The 21119-nt window shown below is 62.0% G+C and overlaps 3 protein-coding genes across 6 annotated transcripts; 1 reads left to right on the top strand and 2 right to left on the bottom strand.

Annotated features, from left to right (window-relative positions):
- Nucleotides 1-56: 56 nt before the first annotated feature.
- TPRN (taperin) lies at nucleotides 57-8391 on the bottom strand. Its single transcript, XM_006175002.3, is given in 5 exon segments — nucleotides 57-269; nucleotides 377-483; nucleotides 579-748; nucleotides 750-826; nucleotides 6439-8391. Coding segments are annotated over 5 exon segments (2355 nt in total). The 5' UTR covers nucleotides 8377-8391; the 3' UTR covers nucleotides 57-206.
- Nucleotides 8392-10782: 2391 nt separating this feature from the next.
- On the bottom strand, nucleotides 10783-12344 carry TMEM203 (transmembrane protein 203). The gene has a single exon (XM_006175004.3). It carries the CDS (start codon nucleotides 12080-12082, stop codon nucleotides 11672-11674), a length of 411 nt encoding a protein of 136 aa, XP_006175066.2. The 5' UTR covers nucleotides 12083-12344; the 3' UTR covers nucleotides 10783-11671.
- NDOR1 (NADPH dependent diflavin oxidoreductase 1) lies at nucleotides 12344-21007 on the top strand. 4 transcript variants are annotated; one of them, XM_032478992.1, is made up of 14 exons: nucleotides 12344-12590; nucleotides 12979-13007; nucleotides 16927-17024; nucleotides 17966-18064; nucleotides 18140-18229; nucleotides 18331-18540; nucleotides 18823-18944; nucleotides 19060-19280; nucleotides 19375-19482; nucleotides 19680-19794; nucleotides 19872-20018; nucleotides 20118-20236; nucleotides 20316-20410; nucleotides 20495-21007. In XM_032478992.1, the coding sequence occupies exons 2-14, from the start codon at nucleotides 13002-13004 to the stop codon at nucleotides 20637-20639; spliced, it is 1575 nt and encodes a 524-aa protein (XP_032334883.1). In that variant the 5' UTR covers nucleotides 12344-12590; nucleotides 12979-13001; the 3' UTR covers nucleotides 20640-21007. The 4 variants fall into 4 exon arrangements, with proteins under 4 accessions (XP_032334883.1, XP_032334881.1, XP_032334884.1 ...); XM_032478990.1 differs by having other exon boundaries at nucleotides 12355-12590; nucleotides 12930-13007; nucleotides 20495-20994; XM_032478993.1 differs by lacking the exon at nucleotides 12344-12590 and adding an exon at nucleotides 12660-12767 and having other exon boundaries at nucleotides 20495-20994.
- The last annotated feature ends 112 nt before the right edge of the window (nucleotides 21008-21119 follow it).

Raw genomic sequence — 21119 nt, forward strand, 5'->3', positions numbered from 1 at the left:
TGTGCCAGGTTCCTAAGGATCAAGTCCCTACTACTAGCCTGGTTGAGACCTCAGGAAGAGAGAGTGCGAGCTGGGAAGGCAGGGCCTGGCAGGTCAGGGCGGTGGGGGAGGGCGGGTGCAGAATGAGTGTGGTGCTCTCAGGCACTGCCCAACTCCCGGGGCCCCACCACTGGGGCTCAGCCTTGCCCGTCCTGGTAGGGCCGGAGTCAGAAATACAGGGCTGGCTCGCTTCGGAAGTCCGAGAGGTCGTTCTGGTTGGCAGGGGTGAGCTGAAAGAGAAAGGCACAGAGGCAGCCAAAGGGGCTCGTCCAGACTTTAAAGAACCCCCCTCCACCCCCGCCCTGGGCATCTGCCCGCCCCGCCCCGCCCTGCTCACCATGACCTCTTTGGACGGTGGCTCCATCTCACTTGGAGCCTGCTCCAGCGTCTGCTCCTGCCACTTGCTGAAGGCCATGGAGTGTTTTGGAGTGTAGCTGGACAGGCCTGCGGGCCAAGTGGCACATGGGTGGATGTGTGGATGCGTGGACATGTGGCCCAGGCTCCCACAGGGCCACCCATCCCAACAGGTGGGCACCCACCTGAGCTGCCGTTTGGCGGCCGAGGGTTCTCAGGCCCTGCGCTGTTCACAAACGAGGCTCGGGGCAGGAAGAGCATGAAGGGCTGCTCCGCGGCCCCATCTGAGCCGGACCCCTCCTCCTCGTCCTCCTCCTCCTCCTGCTCCTCCTCCTCGCTCTCCTCAAGCCTCTCCCTCCTCCTCCTGCAGGGAGCTCTCTGGGGGATACTCAAATGTGGTCTGTAGACTCTTGTCGTTAAAGGAGATCTTCATCTAGGGGCAGGAGGCACGTCAGCCAAGGCCCTGCTGCCCGGCCCCTAGGGCTCCTCCAGCCAGACAGAGCCGGGTGCGGTGACCCCGACCCACAAAGCGTGCAGTGGGGGGTGCAGGAGCAAAACCCACCATCAGCCCTTCAGAGGTTGCAAGAGGTGGGGGGCTGCCCCTCACCAGAGAACACAGCGTGTGCAGGCCCAGGGCCACCCCTCCCTGTCTCCAACCCCAGGATCACATCACCCTCAGTGGCCCACCCCTCCCAAGGAGCAGACCCCAGCCAACACCAGGAGCCCAAAGCCTTGGGGTTTCCAGAAAGGCCCCTCCCAGGATTGGAGGTCTGCCTTCTCAGGGAAGCAGGGTCCAGGTGAGGCTGCACTTCGGAGCCCCTGTCTTTGCGGGAGGCCTATGTCTCCAGCGGAGCCCACAGCCTTAGCTTCCAGAAGCTCCTCTTGTTGGCAGGGGCCTCTCTCCAGGGCCAAGTTCATATCCCAGCTAGCCGGGCACCTGGACGATCCTGCCCGCCACACGGACCGCTGCTGCTGGGCAAGGGACCAGCAGAGTCAGAGCCAGGACCCCAAGGGCCCAGCGAAGTGCTGAAGCCAGGTGGTCACCATGTGCCAGCCCCACAGGAAGCTGGCACCAAGTGCTGTCACCACATTTCACAGCCTGAGTCAGAGGAAGCTCGGGGCTGCACCAGTGACCCTTTCCTCCCACCCGAGCTGCCCATGTGGCCCCCGTCCACACTGCCCACCCTACAGGCTCCAGAATTTCATGCCCAGGCAAATCCTCCCCCTCTCCGTGGCCTCGGAGCCCAGACTGGGCTGCTGGTTCTGAGGGGCAGTGGGAACAGGCACCAGCAGGGGGACCACAGGCTCTGAGGGTCAGGATCCTCGCCCTCGGCGCCCCGGGACTAGGCTCCCCACCAGAGCCACTCGCCCCTCGAGGTCTGCTCAGCAAGGCTCAGCCAGGCCCCGCGGGTCGGTAATGAACATGAGAGCTGCCCGCCTGCAGCAGATGGGAGCAGCCCCGGTGGAGCTCGAAATATTAAACTCCAGGGCACAGGACACCGGCAGCCAGCTCAAGTTCCTCCTCTTCCCCTGGAAGGAGCCAGAGGCAGGAGCCAGGCCCTCAGGCAAAGAATCTGGGGGCCCAGGGACAGCAGGACGGGCAGGGGCCTTGCAGGAGGGCTGGGCTCACAGCCCTGGGCGGCAGAAGGGCCCTGGCCCCAGGGGACACACGGCAGGCCAGCCAGGAGCAGGATGCCCCGCTCCGTAGTGCCAGCATCCAGAAACAAGGGCACACACTCCTGCCATGCCGCCACGCTCCCCCCACAGCCACACGTGTGCACACAGCCCCACACTGCCATGGGCACCTCCAGGGCCCACTGCTCTCCCGGACCACCCCGTCTCAGCACGGCTCCCACACGGACACTAACCGCGCAAGCCACTAGCACAGCCACAGCTCCCCCTGACCTGGCCATCTGCACAGACGGACAGTCAGGGACCTGAGCAGACTGGCAGACCACCACCAAGGTGGGCAAAACCAGGATTGAGACGTTCGCTCCTCTCTCTCAAAGGTGTGCTGCCCCCTCACTTTGCCCTGCCCTGAAGCGGACCCTACCCGAACTTCCAGCTGCCGCCACAGGAGGCCAAGCAGGGCAGAGGCCTGGCATGGGTGATCACCAGAGCTTGCAGCAGCCCACCTGCTGCCAGCCAGCCCAGGGATGGAGTCACCTGGCCCCTCGGACCCTGGACCTCTGGGACGCAGGGACAGAGACCCCAGGAGGAGCCAAGGCAGGATGGGGCCACCAGCACAGGGATGTCCCCGTGCCCCAAGTCCCTGCAGGGAACGGTGCTCCTGGGCATGCGGCATTGTCCCTGATGACCTGGAGTCCCCTAGGCCCATCCCCCGCCACTGAAGAGGCGGGTAGGGCCAGCTGCCAGGCCCTGGCTGGATTAACATGCCCTCATTAGTCCACGTGACCAGCGCCTAGCAGCGAGGCTGAGGGGGCTGGGTGAGGACAGGCACCGAGCCTGGCACAGCCTGGCCAGGCAGAGACAGGGCAGTGCTCACAGGCCAGTCTGCACCCAGCTGGGGCCCGGGGCCCAGGTCACGTCCCACCTCCCCTTCCATCTCCAGGCTCCTTGAATGAGCCCGCCCGGCCAGGCTCACAGGTCTCCCTCCTCTGAGTGCAAGTCTGTGGGTCACAGGACATCCCATGACTCATGCTATGGGCAGGGGCCAGCCTCCAGACCCCAGGCAGACAGAATGGGAGGGGGCGTGGCCAGGAGCTGGCGCCTGTACACACCTTGTCACTCAGCTCCTGGGGACTTTGCCCGCTGCAAGGTGCAGCCAGCAGGTGGGTCCTGGCTAGGCCTACTTCCTGCCTCTCACGGGAAGAGCACCCTTTGTTCCCTCACCCCACCCTGCCTATGCACGCCCAGCTTGGGTTACTGAAGGGCGTCCACCCTGGACTCTGGGCTGGGAGCTGGGCTCCACCAGCCCCAGGCTGGGCTGAACATCTGCCCCACCCTGCACTCCCCAGCCTGCTCCCATCCCCCACTCAGCCTGAGTTCAGGGGCCCGCGGGACCACCCCACGCAGTCCCTGCAAAGCTCTCACAGCCACCAGGTGGGATGCCCGGGGTCGAGGGCAGCCCCCAGCCCAGGGCAGGCCCCCGCTGGTGGGGAAGCTGAGTGGCAGAAGGCCCAGGCTGGCTCCGGTGGTCCTGGGGCTCTAGAAAGACCACTGTGGGGTGGCCTGCAGGAAAAGGCTGGGGAGCAGAAAGGGTGAAAAAGGAGAACAGAGAGGAGATGCAGCTGCACGCAGGAGGGGCAGCGGCATCCCGGGGAAGAGCAGGTGCGGAGCAGGCCCTGAGGGCAGCAGCATGGGCTGAGGGGAGGTCTGAGGACCAGAGTGGTCTGCGTGGGGGTGGCTGTTACACCGCAGGTGAGGATAATGGCTCAGTGTTGAGGCTCAAGCCTTGGGGACGTGGCCTGCTTGGGCTCGGCAGAGGACCAAGGAAGAGGGTGAGGAGGGCAGACAGGAGGGGAAGGAGCCACCAGACAGGCAGGAGCCTGGCCAGCAGGCACCTCACAAAGGGGAGACGCCCACAGCGCCAGCCCCACAGGAGGCAGGTGTGGAGGGCTGTGGGACAGCCCCGGCCACTGGGACAGTGAGGGGCAGGGGCAAGAGGGGGCGCGGCGGCAGCGCCTTGCAGCAGCCAGCTTGGCCATCCAGGTAGGGAGATAGGGCCGCTGCAATTCTGCCAAGAGATAACTAAGTGGGGATGTGTGCCTGGCTGGCTGGGCGCCCCTACCACCCAGGGCAGGGCGGCAGCCCTCCAAGGCCAGGTGAGAGCACTGCGCCCTCCACTGAGGTGCCATCCTAGGGGAAGGCTCCACCCCTAGAGAGCTGCACCCCACCTGCCCCCGGGAAAAGGCACCAGCGCCTCCCACCACTGTCCTGGGTGGCCCCTGAGGTCCTGCTGGCCTCCAGGCCACCACGTCCCTGGAGTGTGGGACTGGAGGAACAGGATGGTGATCCAAATCACAGGCTGGCAGGGGTGGTCTGGGTGAGGATGAAGACCCTCAGCCCGAGGCCTGGAGGAGCAGCAGGCGAGTGGGACAACAGGGAATGGGCAGAGCCCAAGGGCAGCCCAAGGTCACCCTGAATGGCTGGGCAGCCGCATGCCTCCATCCCACCCAACAGGTGTTCAGGCTCTTCCTGGGCAGGGCAGCTGGTGCGTGCCCAGGCAGAAAATCACCCCTAGCAGCTCACGATGCTCTGGCAGGGCCCTAGCCAGGCCGCTTGGCCATGCCAGGCCTCATCCATCTGGACCCCCGACCACACAGGCTGGCATGGAGACTGGAGCCCGGCCTGCTTCTTCCTATCACGTCTTCCTGCCCCAACCACCATCAGGACCCTGCCCTGACCTTTTAACCCCAACTTGGCCACAAGTGACCCCCATAGCTCTGACCCCAGCTGGGAAGAGAATGACCAGGCTTAAGGCCGCAGCCCTCCAGTCCCAGAAAGCAGCCGGGCTCACAGGATAAGGGCAGCCAGGTGAGGACAGGGCCTCGAACAGCTGCACTTGGTTCCTGCCCCTCAAGCTCCATGACCTCCTCCGGCCCCCGCAGCCTCATCTACCAAGCAGGGAGCACTATCACCTCCACTGCCTGAGGCCAATGTGGGAAAGGACGGCCTCCCAGAGCATCCACGGTCAAGGGTCAGGAAGCAGAAGGAGGAGCAGGCAAGGTGGAGAGGACAGGGGGTGGGGCTGGTGACCATGGCTACTGGCTGACCACAGCACTGCCTAGAGGGTGAGGCAAGGTTAGGCACGCAGGACGGTGGGGGTGGGGCCACCGGAAGCACTGTGGGCGATGAGCGTGGATGCCCGATGGGGCAGATGGAGCTGGCAGGAGGGCCAAGGCCCTCACCCAAGAAGGGGCAGGTGATACAGGGAGAGAGGGAAGGGCCAAGGCCAACTCTGAGGCAGGAAGTCAAAAGGAAGCAGAGGAAGGAGGTGGCACGTCTTAGTAGACAGCAACAGCAGAACAGCAGGTAAGGGGCTCTGGTGACACAGGGCACATCACCCCCACTGCCCCAAGGAAACAGGCTGGGGGCAAAGTTGGCCTAGGTGTGGGCAGCCACAGGAAAAGCCGGCCAGGCACCATCTTGGCTCCAGGGGAAGGTGCATCTGCCCAGTGCGCCTGCTGACTAGAGTCATGTGGGGATGGCCTTGGAATCTGCCCCAGGGCCAGACTGAGGAACTAGCTGCTAGAGTGACTAGGAAGAATCTGAGGAACGTTTCCTCGTGCCCAGAGGGTTCCAGGCCACCAGGCAGCCCTGCTGGGAGAGTGAGGCTCCAAGAGGGCTCCTGGCCCTGCACCTGGGGCTCTCTCTGGCTTAAAGTCTCTCCCCCCCAATGAGGGGAGTGTCTTCAGCACAGCCCAGCATCACACCCCGGCTCAGACAGGCCTGGCACACACCAGGAGCGGGATAAACACTCCCAAGAGGCCAGTCCTGCTAACCTCTGGGCCACTATGCCTCTGGGAGCTGAGAGCCATCCTGAGCGGCTCCCAGTGCTGTGCCCCTAGGCTGAGAGGGAGGTAGGAATCTGACCCCACCCAAATCAAAGGTCTCCTGCCCCTTTCCCCTTCCATCCTGGCACCTGTTACTCGCATAGGCCAAGACTCCAGAAGAACATGCCAGGCTACCCCCTCAAAGCCACATGAGGGCAGGGCCAACAGCTGGACCAACGATGGGACAGGCCTGCCCAGCCAATTCCAGACAGAGCCTCAGGAACCAACAGGCAGACTTGGCACTGGCTTGACTGACTCTCTCCACCAGCCTCTCAAGGTACAGAGCAGGCAAGCTGTCCCCATGGGCCCAGGGTCATTAGGGTTCCACTGGAATCCAGACCAGAGATTCCCTGCCAACTCAGCCTCCCCTGGAGCCTGCATGGCCACCAGCCCCAGCTCCCCTCTGTCCACACAGAAGCTATACCACACCCAGGCTAGGTGTCCTGGGAACAAGGTACATGCTACACTCACAGCTCTGTGACCCATCACCTCGCCCCCTCCCTGCTGGTGACTCTGCCCCACCACTGACCTTCTTTCTTGAGGAGCCAGCCTTGGTGAGGCAGGACTTCTGCAGGGCCAGGTAGCCGCCAATCACCTCAATCTCGTGCACGGTGGGGTAACGCTTCTTCAGTGCTGTCCCCAGGGCAGCAGGTGGCTCCGAAAGTCTGCCTGGCCCCTCCTCCTCAGCCTCCCTAGGCCTGGCCTCCCCATTGGCCTGCCGGGCCGCTGGCTTCCTCTTGGGCACCACTGTGAACGTGTTGCTCCCTCGGTGCTGGAGCAAAGTGGACTGCTCAGGCCTGGTGGGTTGTGGGTGGTACTGGGGAGGCCCACCAGCCCCGGAGCAGGGCAGTTTGGCTTCTTGGGGGAACTCGTCCTCCGAGTCTACCTCGTCAATGAAGGTGACCGGCAGCCCTGGCCTCCCAGGCTCCCCACCATTCTCGGCCAAGCCGGGAATCCTGAAGCCCTGGGTAGGCTCAGCTTCAGTGGCGTCCAGTGGGGACGGGGGTGGTGAGGATGGCCTCTGCCACCTAACAGCCGGGTCCACAAGGGCACTGGCTGGCCTGGGGCAGCCCCCCTCCTCAGCCTCCAAGGGGCTCCTCCCACAGACAAATACACCATCCTCTCCAGGCACCTGCTGGGCCTCACGCTCCTGCTGGGAGGCCCAGCCAAGCTCTCCTTCTGGAGGCCCCACAGACTGCCTCCCTTCCCCAGGGTGGGCTCCGGAAGCCTTGCACTTGGGGATGAACACGAAGGAGTTTTGGGAATTCATGCGAAGGCTGGCCAGGGCCCGGGCCTGGAGGTCCCCAGTGGGGATCGTGTCCACGTCTGGCTTGGAGGCCGGCCGTATCTCGAAGGAGTCGTTGGCGCTGGTGGCCGAGGAGACCCACTGGCGCTGGCTGGGAGTGGCACTGGCAGGGCTGGGCGTGAGCAAGGCCGGGGGCGCGGCTGGAGTGGCACTGGGGGTCCCGGGACTGGGGGACGGGTGGGCGGGGGCCTCCTCGGACTCCACCTTTGGCTTCCACTCGCCCGTCCCAGGCGCGGATCCCGCGAGAACGTTGGCAGCGCCGGCCCGGGACTCCAAGGATGCGGGCCCGTTGGGGAGCTGGCGAGTGCCCGCGCTGCGGTTCAGACCTCGAGGATGAACAGTGAAGGAGTTGCTGCTGGTCTTGTGCAGGAAGTCGCTGCGCCGGGGCCCGGGGCCGGGACCTGCGACGCGGACCTCGGGCTCCAAGCAGGCGGCGCGCTCGCCCACGCGCGGGACGGCGGGGCCAGGGGAGGGCGGAGGCGCGGGGCGCCCGCGCTCCGGGCTCCCGCGACGGCGCGGTACCACCGGCGGGTCGAACTTCTGGAGCAGGCGGCTCACGCGGCCAGGAGGCGGCGGTGCCTCGTACACGAGTACCTCGGCAGCGCGGATGCGGGCGGCCGGGCTGGGGCTCCGATCCGGGCCGGACGCGGGTGCTGGCGCCGGCGGGAAGCCGGGAGCCGACTCGATGATGAGGATGTTGTCCGCGCGGATGGTGCGCACGCCCGGCACGAGGCGATACAGCTCCAGCAGCTGCTCAGCCGGCCGCACCCCCGGCCCCGCCGCGCCCGCGCTGCCGCCGCGCCGCGCCCCTCGCCGCCGCTCCGACTCGAGCCGCATGAACGGGTTCTCGCGCAGCGGGCCCAAGCTCTCCGCCAGCACCAGCTTCTCGGCGGCAGGCCCCGCGGGCTCCGCCTCGCCAGCTTCGGCGCCCAGCGCCGCGCCTCCACCCAAGGCGGCCAGCTTGGCCCGCTTCCGCTCCAGGATCTCCCGTTTCCAGGCAGGCATCGCGGTGCGGGGGCCCGGGCCTGGCCGCCCCAAACCAGCCATGCTGCCGAGCGGCTGCCGGAGCCAGCGCGCACCGGGAACTGCGGCCACCGCCCGCCGCCGGTCTTCGCGCCCCGGCCACGCCCCTCTGGCCTCAGCCCATTGGAAGAGGCCCATTCAGACCCGCCCCGCACCCGGAGGGCCCACCTACGGCGGGGTAGGATGGCCGGCGGTGCTGATTGGAGAGCTCTCCCGACCCCGTCTTCCCGCAGACCTCACTGGACAGCGCCCGTCGCCGGAGCCGGCCCCCATTGGGGAGGCCCCATTGGACACGCCCCCTACGCCTCACAGCGCTCTTTGGAGGCCCCCACTTCCGCCTCTGCTCCTTCGGCCCGCCGCTGCCGCGGGGCGGTACCCGGAGGAGGCGGGCCCTGACCGGCCGGCGGACCTATACCCCTGGACACCTGGTGGCGGGTGCCGTTGACCGGGCTCAGTCCTTCCTTTTCGTGCCAGCACTCAGCCCGCCTATTACCCCTCTCCAGAAAGCTAGGTGAAGGAAGGGCCATCCTAGGACCAGAAGGCTGTCCCGCTCCCGTAGGCAGTGCACCGGCTGTACACACCGGCCTGCCGCCTCCCGGTCTTGGTCCCTCTCGGGCGAGGGACTGCCCACCTGCGGTCCTCGGTCCCCTACGGGACTTAACGGAGATGCCAAATGCGGGAGCCGTACCCAGTGCTGAGAAATTTCTCAGGAATCCCTAGCCTTTGCCCAACCCCCAGAATCCACTCTGTTGCTCAGACAAGTGAGCTCTGCCCACACTTTGTCATCCAGGGCCCACCAAACACGGACCGCAGTGCAGAAGCTGTGAGTAGGTACAGAGGAAGGGCCACAAGCAGGGCCACAGCTCTCCAATGCAGACAGAGCCACAAAAGCCAGGGCGTGTATTGCACCGTTGCCTTTCCATGTTACTCCTTCTTCATCTGCTGAATCGCCCCCATCCCAAGACTGGCAGGAGTGCCACTGACCCTGAGGGCACAGCTGCTCTGCTCGCTTGCCATAAGGAAGCTTACTTCCCATGGAGGGCTGCACAGTGCCCACCACATTCTTTCAGGTTTGTTGGACACAAGGAGAGAAGGGAAATTCTTTGAGCACAGTTGTTACCTGCCCTACAGTCAGCAACTGTTCAGTAATGACACTACTGCCTCTCATGCCCCTCCCCTTTCAGGGACTAGGCTCCACGAGCCCATGGGGCTCTGCAGAGCCCAGGGGCTGGTCTCAACCTGGCATGCCCTTCTCAGCTGGTGGCTCCCATGGCAGCCTACAGCTACCACTACTTTAACAGCCCTGTCTGTTAAGCTGGAGAAGAGAAACTGGGTTTCAACCTTTCAAGTGTTCCTTCAGGACTCTCCTCAAATCACCTTTCCAGAGGGAGCTAAGTCCTTCTAATGCTCCTCACGCTATGCCGACAGGATTACCTAATTCTGAGCCACCACAATAAAACGAGGGAACAACGAAACACACAACATAAAAATAATAGAAGGAAACCCACTCCCAATGGTCAGCTTGTATCTGGTTTTGACACATTATGCCAATCCTGGGTAGGAGACATTCTCGTAGCAGGGGGACAAACCAGACTAGTCTCCAGCTCAGGCATCTCAGTGGTCTCCATGCCACACGGCAACCATCCCAGGAAAAGGGTCACAAAGCTGCTTCGCTAGAATTAGAGTCCACAAGCTTGTTCTGTAAAGGGCCAGACAACAAATATTTTAGCCCAGTGGTTCCTACCCGGGACAGTTTTCCTCCAGGAGACCTGGCAACGTCTGGAGATTTTGGGCTGTCATTAAGTGAAGGGTACTACTGGCATCTAGTGAGTGGAGGCCAGGGACGCCGCTAAACCTTCCACAGTGCTCAGGACAGCACCCCTCCTCCCCCTCCCCCAACAAAGAACGATCCAACCTAAAAGGCAGGCAGCGCCGAGACTGAGAGGCCCTGTGCACCAGGCCCCAGGTGGCTGTCAGATGACCCTGTGCACCAGGCCCCCAGGTCGCTGTCAGATGACCTTGTGCACCAGGCCCCGAGTCACTGTTAAACAGCGCTGAGACTGAGGCCCTGTGCACCACAGGCCACGGGTCGCTGTCAAGCAGAGCCAAGACTGAGACCCTGTGCACCGCAGCCCCTCGGTCGCTGTCAGATTCTTCTTTGCTCTTACAAACCTTGGAAAATGTAAACATCTTCGTTAGCTGATGGGCAGTACAAAAACAGGCACTAGGCCACAGTTTGCTGACCCCTGCTCTGCAGATCAGCAAGGCCCACAAAGACCACACTGCTAAGAGCCAAGATTCCAATATCACACAAACTACTTGGCAGGTTCTCAACACAGGCCTCCCCCGTGTTGTCATCACCCTGGCTCCCCAGGCAGGAAGCCAGGATTCTCTGGGGGAACTGCCCCCCATCTGCCCATGAAACTCTAGCCAAGTTCCAGCCCTCCTTACAACCTCAGCTCTGTAACCAGCGCCACGACAGAGCAGGGGGCATCTCAGCATTCATTGTGTTTCACCCTCAAGAGGTCAGGCAAACACTATGCATTTCAGCAAAACATTCTCTTATTTTATTTTTATCTCAGCAAATGTTCTCATTTGGCACCTGCCTGGCATCAGACCAAAGACCTCAGGCTGACTAACGTGGGCTGAAGTCATTTGCAAACTTCTCATTTGTAGGTCTCAAGTCCTGTGAGCATCAGAGCACCTGTTCCTCTCTGGTCCCTTAAGGAGGCCTACATCTGTCTCAGGTGCACTAACAGCGCCGGCCACAAGGTGGTGGGAAAGTCGCGATACTGCAAACTGCTGGGACAGGAAGCCGAGCAGCACCATGAAAACAAGTTCTTTTCTCCAGCGACAGTTCTCCAGGTAGGGTCCCAATCATGCTTATTCAACATATTCCTGTCTGCCTGGGTTGGAATGAAGAAAGGGCTCTCCTCCCCAGTAGCACAGAGGAGAAGACACAAGCTGGTTTACAACTTTTTAGAGCTCAAGCATCTAAGGAAGTCTTGTCTGAAGGGATGGGGTTAGTTAGCTCTCAGGTCAGTGCTGCTGGCCAGAGGACCCCCCGAGTCCAGCTTTGCAGCCTTTGCATGGGGGTACTTTCCCAGGATCCATGAAAATACTCAAGAGTCCATCAGGACATTTTACTTGTATGCAGTTTCCAACTGTCAGATGAGTTCAGGACTGTCTGGCCTGGGGCCCTTCTTAGGATCTCAATCCAGGATTAGCTATTCAAAGCATGAAATAAGAGAGAATACATTTTAAAGATCAAGGCTGCTCTTTTTAGCCCTGCTGAGGAAACAATTTGAGATATGATTTGTATAGAGAAAACTGGGCGCTCAGCAGGGCACAAGCTGGCTTTCAGACCCAGACTTCTCCTCTGATGCGGCAGAAGTGGGTCCTCAGGTTGGGGTCCAGCATGTCCTCTGCGAGGCTAGTTGACCCGGCAGGCGCGAATCATGAGCAGCTGTAGGAGAATGAAAACCGGAGACGTGATCAGGCCGAACCAGAGCTCCCGAGTCTGCTCCACCAGCTTCTGGCACAACAACATCTCGAAGACAAACTTGAGGCTAAGAACCGTGAGGACCCAGAAAAGGCGGAGCACGGCCAGACGCTTCTCTCCGTCCTGGAAGAGGCGCACGGAGACGATAGTAGTGAAGTAGGTACTGAGCCCGTCAGCAGCGAAGAAGGGCACGAACACGTTCCACCAGGAGAGGCCGGGAGCCAGGCCGTCCACACGCAGGGCCAGCAGCACGGAGAACACCAACAGGGCCAGCAGGTGCACAAAGATCTCGAAGGTAGCGAAGCCCAGCCACTGCACCAGCTCCCGGAGCGAGAAAAGCATCGCGCCGGTTGAGCGCGGGCCAGGGCCCGGCCGAGCGTCCCACCCGCCGGGCTGCGCCTCCACTCCCCACGGGCCTCACTGGCACCTGCCGCCGTCGCAGCCGCGGCGTGCGAGAGGCAGGGAGCGACCTCGCCTGCCCCGGCCTTCGGCCCCGGCGCGCCGCCGATCCCCCGGCCCCGGCCCGGGACCCAGCACTGGCCGCCAGCGGACGCCCGCCTTGTTCGGACGCCATGCCCCGCCGGGCGCGGCCCAAAGGCGTCACTTCCGGTCAATGCCGGAAGTCGGAAGTCGGAGCCGGGGCCGGCCGCCGGGGCCTGTGGGAGTTGCTTGCTGGGAGGGTCCCTGAATGCAGGGCTCTCTGGGGCGAGCCCCGATGCCGAGCCCGCGACTTCTGGTGCTCTTCGGCAGCCAGACAGGCACAGCCCAGGATGTATCGGAGAGGCTGGGCCGCGAGGCTCGACGCCGGCGGCTCGGCTGCCGGGTGCAGGCCCTGGACTCCTACCCGGTGGTGAGGGCTCCCTGGGCCTCGGAGGGGAGACCGAGCAGACCCGGGCCGCCGGCCCTTAAAGTCCTCGACCTCAGGGAGCCGCGTTTTGTCTGAGAGCAGGCCCTTCCATTACGGCGGGTTTAGGGGACGGGGAAGGTGGGAACAGCGGACAGCGTAGCACATGGAGGAGGGGGCAAGGTAGGCGGGTGGAGCCTGAAAGAGAGAAGGCATCCCGGCGCTCGCGGGTGTGCGCGGAGTCCCTTTGCCCCGTCACCCTATGTGAAGGAGAGGGAGCCAGGCTGCTGGGGGGATGCCTGGCCGTTACAGCCTGAGGCCTTACATGTGTGTTTTTCTGTTGAGGTGAATCTGATTAATGAGCCCCTGGTGATATTTGTTTGTGCAACTACAGGCCAAGGAGACCCCCCTGACAACATGAAGGTAAGGCTGACCTGAGGTGGCTATCTCTCTCGGGAGCTCAGATCCCCATTTTCATTGCCTAGGAAGAAGCACAATAAACAGATGCCCTCCTGTGGCTGCTGCACATTAACTGTGGATTTGGGAGGATATCTTTGGGTGGAGCTGGGGGCCCTGGTTGTCCTCCCTAATAAACTCTTCCCAGGCCACCATTTTAAGCTTTCCTATTTTTTCAGGCCTATATATAAATCTGGTATGGGTCTTGTGTGTATTTCAAAACTGTTTGACCTTTAGGGGACATTCTTCAATTCTTTGACCATCTTTTGAGCACATACTGTATTTTAAGCGTAATCTAGTGCTAGGAATCCAGCTATGAATGCAGTAATCACATAACTATCCTTGTGGAGCCCAAAATATAGTAAAAGCAAGAGTTTAACAGGCAGTTACAACGCCAGGAAATACTTGCTGCTGGGGAAAGTGTTGTGTGTTAGGGGAGCATTAATAAGGGCTGTCTAGCCCAATCTGGGGCTTCAGGGAGAGCTTTCTGGAAGAAAGGAGTGTAGATTAAGTCCTGAAGGATAAGTGGGGGCTTGCCAGGGACCAGGAAAGAGGGAGCAGCCTCTGGGAAGAACAGAAGGTCACTGAGGATGGTCGAGCCTAGGAGTGAATTGAGATTGGAGGGGAGAAGATAGGCAGGAAGTCAGGCCCCATCCCAAGGAGCCCTGCCGCCACAGCGAGGCAGATGGACTTGAAAGGAAGGCCCCCAGAATCCATGGAGTGACACAGTCATGTTCGTAAGTTCTAGCAGAATCAGCACTTGTCTGCAGTGGGGGAACAGGTTGTAGGAGAGCAAGAGCAACACCAGGGGGGTACACAATGCAGTCAAGAGCCTGGCGTTGCGAGCCAGGATTGTGGCAGAGCAGAGAAAAGCGGACACATTCCAGAGACATTAAGAAAGTAGAATTGCCACCAGAAATTGACATGCTGTAACTTACTACACTTCAATTAAAAAAAAAAAGGAAGAAGAAGAAGGAGACGGTAGAATTGCTAGGACATGGAATCCCATCTCTGAGATGAGAAAGGAGGTGGATTCAAGACAGGAATTTGGGCTCAGGTACTGGGGTTGGGGGGTAGTTCTGTGCACAGAAATAAGAGTAAGGAGGGTGAGGTGCCTAGAAGTGGTCCAGGTGGAGATGCACAGTGTGGGTCTGGAGCTCCGGTGAGGATCCTGGGTGGAGGGAGATGTTGCAGTGACCAAAATATGGAGGTGTGACAAAGGAAGCTCCTCCCTCCCCCAGGACAGGCCATCCTAACCACTCGGGGCGTGGAAGGCGGGGAAAAGCCCTGAAGGGAGGAAAGCAGCCCAGCGGTAGGAAGGCGAAGCACACCATCTCCAAGGTCAAGGGCAGAGAGGTGACTGTTTCGAGAGGATGGGAACAAAGTAAGACATGTCTTAAGAGGCTTGGTGGAGTTTATTAGCAAAAGGAACTGTGACCTCAGAAGAGAAGCTTTGAAGAACATGTACACATTAAACAGTTCAAAAAAGGTACTGGCTGTGAATGGGGCTAGGGTGTTAAATAGAAGGTATTTATGAGACAGAGGAACTCAGGTGGGTTTAAGTGGTGGTTAGGGGAAGGGAAGCAGATAAATGAATGGAACCAGAGTGGGGATGAGGTGGGAGACCCTGCACAGGCAGGAGGGGTCTCTGTAGACAGGAAGAGGGACAGGAGAGGAGGCAAGTCTGGGGAGATCACAGGCAGGAGGATGGTAGATGCCCAGGACGCAGGGCATGGGGGCAGGTGGGGTGTGAAGACCTCCATCAGGTCAGCGGGCTGGGCAGTCAGGGCAGAGGTGCAGACTTGACATCAGAAGCCAACAGCACAAAGGTAGTGACAGTCACCCCGGTCGAGGGTGGCTAAAGCAGAGTAGAGTGTGGGGCTGGACCCCCATGGAGGTGATCAGGGTGGGGGCCCTCCCCCACACAGCATGGATCAGAGGCTCCTTCAAGAGGCTGCAGACCAGGGGCTCAGGGGCACAGTTCCTGCTGAAGGCCAGGCTCGGACTGGGCACACACTGAACAGGAAGCCCCCAGCCTCCTTGTCATGGCCCTCAGAACACCGGCCAGGCGTGTCCTCCCAGGCAGCCAGAGGCCTGCCCCATCTCCCAGCCATGAAACCCAGTGGTGACAGGTCCGAACTTGGAGTCTCCCTTCAGCTTCTTCAGCAGAAAGGCCACAAAGAACCACCACACACTCTTCAAGGAAAGACCCCTGGGAAAGACAGAGACCAAGAGAAACACAGCAGAACCCAGAGGAGCGGAGGCAGAGTAGGCAGGATTCCACGTGTGAAGGGAGAGAGGTCTTGGGATAAAAACACAAGACTTGGATGAGTTGGAGCAGAGGAAACACCATTTAAAATAACAGATCAGAAGATGATGTTGAGAAATTCTCCCAGAAAGTGTAACAAAAAAGTAGGAAACAAGAAACATGATACCAGAGTTCCAGGACCCTTCCATAGCCTGAAAACAGGAAGAGGAGCAGGGAGAGAATTATCAAGGAAAGTAGCAAAACTGAAGGACAGAGGGGTCTGCAGCCCGAGAGCCCGCCGTGTGCCCAGGAAGGGCCTGCCGTGAGCAGAGCTCCCAGTGACTCACGTCGAATGTGGGCTTCAGCTGTTGGGGACAGAGAGTGCCCAGGTGGCTGGTGGAGGACAGAGCAGGGCACAGAGGGATACTGGCTTCTTAGCAGCACCGCCCATCTGGACCAGCTCGGAGCAAACCTTGGGTTCTTGAGGAAGATGACTTCAGCCTAATGTGTGCCCCAGCGGTCTGCTGGTCAGTGTGCAGGGAGGGTCCAGGCATCTTCAGACATAAGATCCCTTCTCAGGAGGCGTCCTGGAGGGGCTCTGCAGCCCTCAGGAAACAGGGTCTCAGCAGGAGTGAGCAGGGAGTCTCGGGAGGCAGAGTGGGCATGGTCCCCAGCAGTGGCCTGTGCACCAAGGTCTTGAGGAGCCCAGGGTGCAGTCAACGGCCGGTGGCCGGAGTCGTGCCGACCGGGCCTCTGTCCAGTGAGGCAGGAGGCCTAAGGGAGGTGGGCTATGAGGCGAAGTCAGGACCGAACGCAGGGGCCAGCGTCTCAGGGCTCAGATGCCCACAGGCCGAAGGCGAAGTGGGGCTGTATTTCAGAAGCGCCTCTGTAGGCCCTCAGGGAGGCCAGGGCAGGGTGTGGAATGAGACACGCTGCAGCAGGGGCCGCCCAGTGCATGACCCTATGGTCAGGGAAGGAGAGGGCTTGGACCTCGGGGGGTCTGGTGTCAGGTCCCCTGGGATGGCTAGACGCATGGAGGTGGGGTTTCCCTGGGAGAGGGGACAGGTGTGGACCTCAGCCAGCACTCGGGTCAAGCGGGAGCCCTGGGGGTGGAGAGCGCGTCCAGAGTAGCCTGATGGTAGCTTAGGGCCTGGGAGAGGAGTTCCAAAGGAGAGAAAATTCCGCTGATTGGGGGGAAGTGAGGACCAAAGACGGGCCTCGGTGGCTGACCTGTCAGGCCAGAGGTTGTGGAAGGCTGGCAGCTGAGAGCTGCTCAGGCCCTGGGGGAGCTGCCTCAGGGCAGGTGTTCCCTCGGAGGGAGGCGGAGCACAGGCCACGGTGGCCTGGCTGGTGAAGGCCCTGCAGCCTGCAGCCTCCTCCTGGCGCCCTCTGCCCAGGACAGAGCGGCGCCCGGTTCTGTGCTGGTGGCTCTGGGGCAGCTCGCTTCTCCTTTGCCAACTTCTGCCTTTTTCCAAGTTTCTTTCCACTGTGATAGAATAAAAAAAAGTCCTGTTTAATGACAAAGCCACTCAGGAGCAGGAGAGCGGTGCCCTGGGATGGTCCAGGAGGCAGCCCCTCTCCCTGCCTGGGCCCTGGCGGCACAGAGCCAGCCTGGAACGTGGTGTCTTCTGGCTCTAGAACTTCTGGAGGTTCATCTTCCGGAGGAGCCTGCCGGCGGCCTCCCTCTGCCACATGGACTTCGCCGTCCTGGGCCTCGGGGACTCCTCTTATGCCAGGTGAGTTGGGGCAGGCCAGCTGCTGGCCAGCGGGGCCTGTGCTCAGGCTCAGAGACAAGGTGTCCTGGCACCCCCAGGGCTCCCCCTAGATTTTGGGATGTGACCCTGGCCACGTGTCCTAGTCCCACAGACACTCCCTGGTGGGCACCTCCTCCACGGCCAGAGGCCCTGCGGCACACACAGGAAGCTGGCAGGGCAGCAGTGAGGGGGCCTGGCTTTGGGCCATACCTTCCAGGGCAGGAGGTGATGTCTGGGACGGGACGTCCAGGATCTCAGCCAGTGTTACCTGTCAGTATGTGACTGAGGGCAACAAAGGCCCACCTGGCTCTCCCCCTTCTTTTATAAAAGCCTTTCCCTAGATACTTGGGCTCACAGAGGGCACAGAGAACACACAGTGACGTGTGAACAGGCAGTGGCCACTAGAGACCCCAGGCCCTGGAAGCCCCCACCCCCAGTTCCCTGGGCATGGCCACATGACTGCCCGCCTTTGTGTTTCTTTTTTCCTTTTAACGTTTTCATGACACACCTGTGTCCTAAGCAGAGATCGTATCGTGCGTTATTTCCCAGAGAAATTCTGAGGACTCTGTGTTCTCGGGGCATTAAGTCTCCCAAGCACAGGCTGAGGGAGGGGGCAGACGCAGCATGAGGCCTGAGGGCACCAAGATGAACGGGACAGAAAATGGGTGGCATCCTGACCCTCGCCTGTGGGGCGTTTTGGAACTCTATTCTGTGCGTAATGGAGACATCCATCGTCCCCGCTGGTGCGCGCACCCACGGGAGGGGTAGGAGGCCCTCTTGCTGACAGTGTCCCCAGGAGGAGCTGTCATTCAGGGAGTGACCCCAGGAAGACATAGGACCCCCCACCACGTGCAGCGAGCTAAGCACTTTCCTTCCGCCCCAGCCGGGCGCCCAGGCCAACACCGTTCTCCATCTCGTCATAGGTTCAACTTTGTGGCCAAGAAACTGTACCGACGGCTGCTGCAGCTCGGAGGCAGCGCCCTCCTGCCTGTCTGCCTGGGCGATGACCAGCACGAGCTGGGGTGAGTGTGGGTACGCCCTCCCACAGACCCGCCGTGAACAGGGTCCCCAGACTGGCGTGTTCATACTTTCTGCAGGCCGGATGCCACCATCGACCCCTGGCTGCACAACCTGTGGGAGAAGGTGCTGGGGCCATACCCTGTGCCCCTTGACCCACCTGGAGTCCCGTAAGTGTGAGCCATGGGTCAGCGCTGCAAGCTGGGCCTGGCCTCAGGGGCTCCCGAGGTGCCACTCCTCCAGGTCTGACAGGTGTCCGCCCTCCTCACAGCTGGCCCTCCAAGTTCACCCTGCAGTTCCTTCAGGAGGCCCCCAGGACCTGCTCTGAGGAGCTGCGTGTGGCCAGGACAGACCCTCAGGGACCCCCTTCAGAGCTACAGCCGTTCCTGGCACCCATGGTCGCCAACCAGAGGGTCACAGGACCCTCGCACTTCCAGGATGTTCGGCTGATCGAGTTTGACATCGCAGGCTCTGGGCTCAGGTGAGGGTCTGTCCTGGGGCCTGTGGAGGGCACAGCCGAGGCAAGGGGGACTGTGGTCCGGGGTTTAGCAGATCCTCTCCCAAAGCAGGTACTCAGCAGGGCAGAGAGGGGAGACAGAGGCCAGGGATGGGAGGACCCCCCCACTGTCATCCCGCCCCCCCCCCAACACTTGCTTCCCTCCTCTGCAGTTTCTCCAGAGCTCTCAGCGCCCTCCTCCCACAAGCAGGCCCTCCCCAAGCCCTCGGTGTCCTTCCCACACCCTCTGGCTGCTTTCCCACACAGCTTTGCGGCCGGGGACGTGGTGCTGATCCAACCTGAGAACGCGGCCAGCCACATCCGGCAGTTCTGCCAGGTGCTGGGCCTGGAACCTGACCAGCACTTCACTCTGCAGCCCCGGGAGCCAGGTGAGCCCCAGCCGCCGCCACCCTTGCCCCCTCTCTGCCTTCCCCCATGTCCCCCGCCCACCTTGTTTCCTTCACCCATGTCCCTGGCCCCCACGGCCTCCGTTCCCTGCTGCAGATGTCCCCTGCCCCAAGTGGCTGCCCCAGCCCTGCTCCGTGCAGTGCCTCGTGTCCCGGTACTTGGACATCACCAGCGTGCCCCGCCGCTCCTTCTTTGAGCTCCTGGCCTGTCTGTCCCCCCACGAGCGGGAGCGGGAGAAGCTGCTAGAGTTCAGCTCTGCCCAAGGCCACGAGGAGCTGCACAGCTACTGCACCCGGCCCCGCAGGAACATCCTCGAGGTGTGGACAGGGGCTGGCGGGCGGGCCTGGGCTCTGGGCCATAGCTGCGTGCAGCCATGTTGGCCGCAGCCCTCCTGAGGCTGTCTCTGCCCAGGTGCTGTGCGACTTCCCACACACGGCTGGCGCCATCCCCCCAGACTACCTGTTGGACCTCATCCCCCCAATCCGGCCACGGGCCTTCTCTGTTGCCTCCTCTCAGCTGGTGAGGAGCTGGCCTCCGGGGAGCTGGGGCTGGGGCATCCCTGTTGGGCGGCAGGACCCGGCGTGCAGGCAGTGAGCTGCCCACAACCCTCAGTGTCTCCCGGGGACCCTGCCTGAGTGAAGTGCCTGGAGCCTGAAGCCAGGGCAGCAGGCAGGGGGAGCCCAGTGGGGTAGGGCACCCACTGTCCCCTCCCCCAGGCTCACCCCTCGAGGCTGCAGATCCTCGTGGCCGTGGTGCAGTACCAGACACGCCTCAAGGAGCCCCGCCGGGGCCTCTGCTCCTCCTGGCTGGCATCCCTGGACCCTGGGCAAGGTGACCCTAGCTCTCTGCAGGTCTGGGGCTGGGCCCTGCGCCTCCAAGCTCTTCATGCCACCTCCCTCCCCCAAAAGGACCTGTCCGGGTGCCCCTGTGGGTGCAGCCTGGAGGCCTGACGTTCCCGCAGACGCCAGACATACCTGTGATCATGGTAGGGCCTGGCACTGGTGTGGCCCCCTTCCGAGCTGCCATCCAGGAGCGTGTGGCCCGGGGTCAGACTGGTGAGCGCACAATCTGGGGTGGGGAGGAGGCCCGGCTGAGCCCTGAGGACCCAAGTCCAGGCTCGAGGGCCCCCTCAACCCCGTCCCATGCTTCCCCAGGAAACATCTTGTTTTTTGGCTGCCGCCGGCGGGACCAAGACTTCTACTGGGAGGCCGAGTGGAAGGAGCTGGAGAAGCAGGGCTGCCTGACTCTTGTCACAGCCTTCTCCCGGGAGCAGGTTGGGGTGTAGGGGGTGGGGGCAGGGGGAGGGGTCGCAGGAGGATCACAGACTCACTTCCCCACCCCCTGCCCCACAGGAGCAGAAGGTGTACGTGCAGCACCGGCTCCGGGAGCTGGGGCCGCTGGTGTGGGAGCTACTGGACCGCCAGGGGGCCCACTTCTACCTGGCTGGGTGAGTCCTGGCTGTGGGTTGTGGGTGGGAATCTGTCCTCCCGGGACCCGGTCACACTGAGCCCTATCCTGCCTGTCCCTCCAGCAACGCCAAGTACATGCCGGCAGATGTGTCAGACGCCCTGATGTCCATCATCCAGGAGGAGGGCGGACTCTCTGGCCCTGACACGGCCGCCTACCTGGCCCGGCTCCAGCGGACACTGCGTTTCCAGATGGAGACGTGGGCCTGAGGAGTCGTCCTGCTGGCCGTGGCCACTCCCGCCACTGGTCTCAGGGGGGCCCCGTCTGATCCCAGCCGGAGGACTGTCAGCTCTTCTGCACAGACCACCTGCACTACAGCTGACTCAGCTCCCACCCTCACCCTGACCCTGCTACCTGTCCACCACCCAGCCTACCCCTACTCCATGGCTCCAAGTCTGCCCCTCCCCTACTTCTAGGGTTCCTGGGTCCTGGTCAGGTTGGCGCCCTGGGCTGCACCACCCCACCCAGAGCTTAGGACCTGAGCGGCCGGAGGAGGCCCCCAGCAGCACACCCCTTCGTCGCCCTGTTCCAGGACAGACCCCACAATAAATGATGGCCTCTGGGTGGCTGCTTCCCACCTGCTCCTCCTGGTGTTGTCAGGGTCCTCAGGTGGGAGGTGGGCCCACAGCTCACTGCATGGGAATAGCCCACCCAGGGTGGGCACAAGTATACTGCCGCTCAGCCAGGCG

This window comes from Camelus ferus, chromosome 4, assembly GCF_009834535.1.
Source record: "Camelus ferus isolate YT-003-E chromosome 4, BCGSAC_Cfer_1.0, whole genome shotgun sequence".
In the NCBI taxonomy this organism is placed as follows: Eukaryota; Metazoa; Chordata; class Mammalia; order Artiodactyla; family Camelidae; genus Camelus; species Camelus ferus.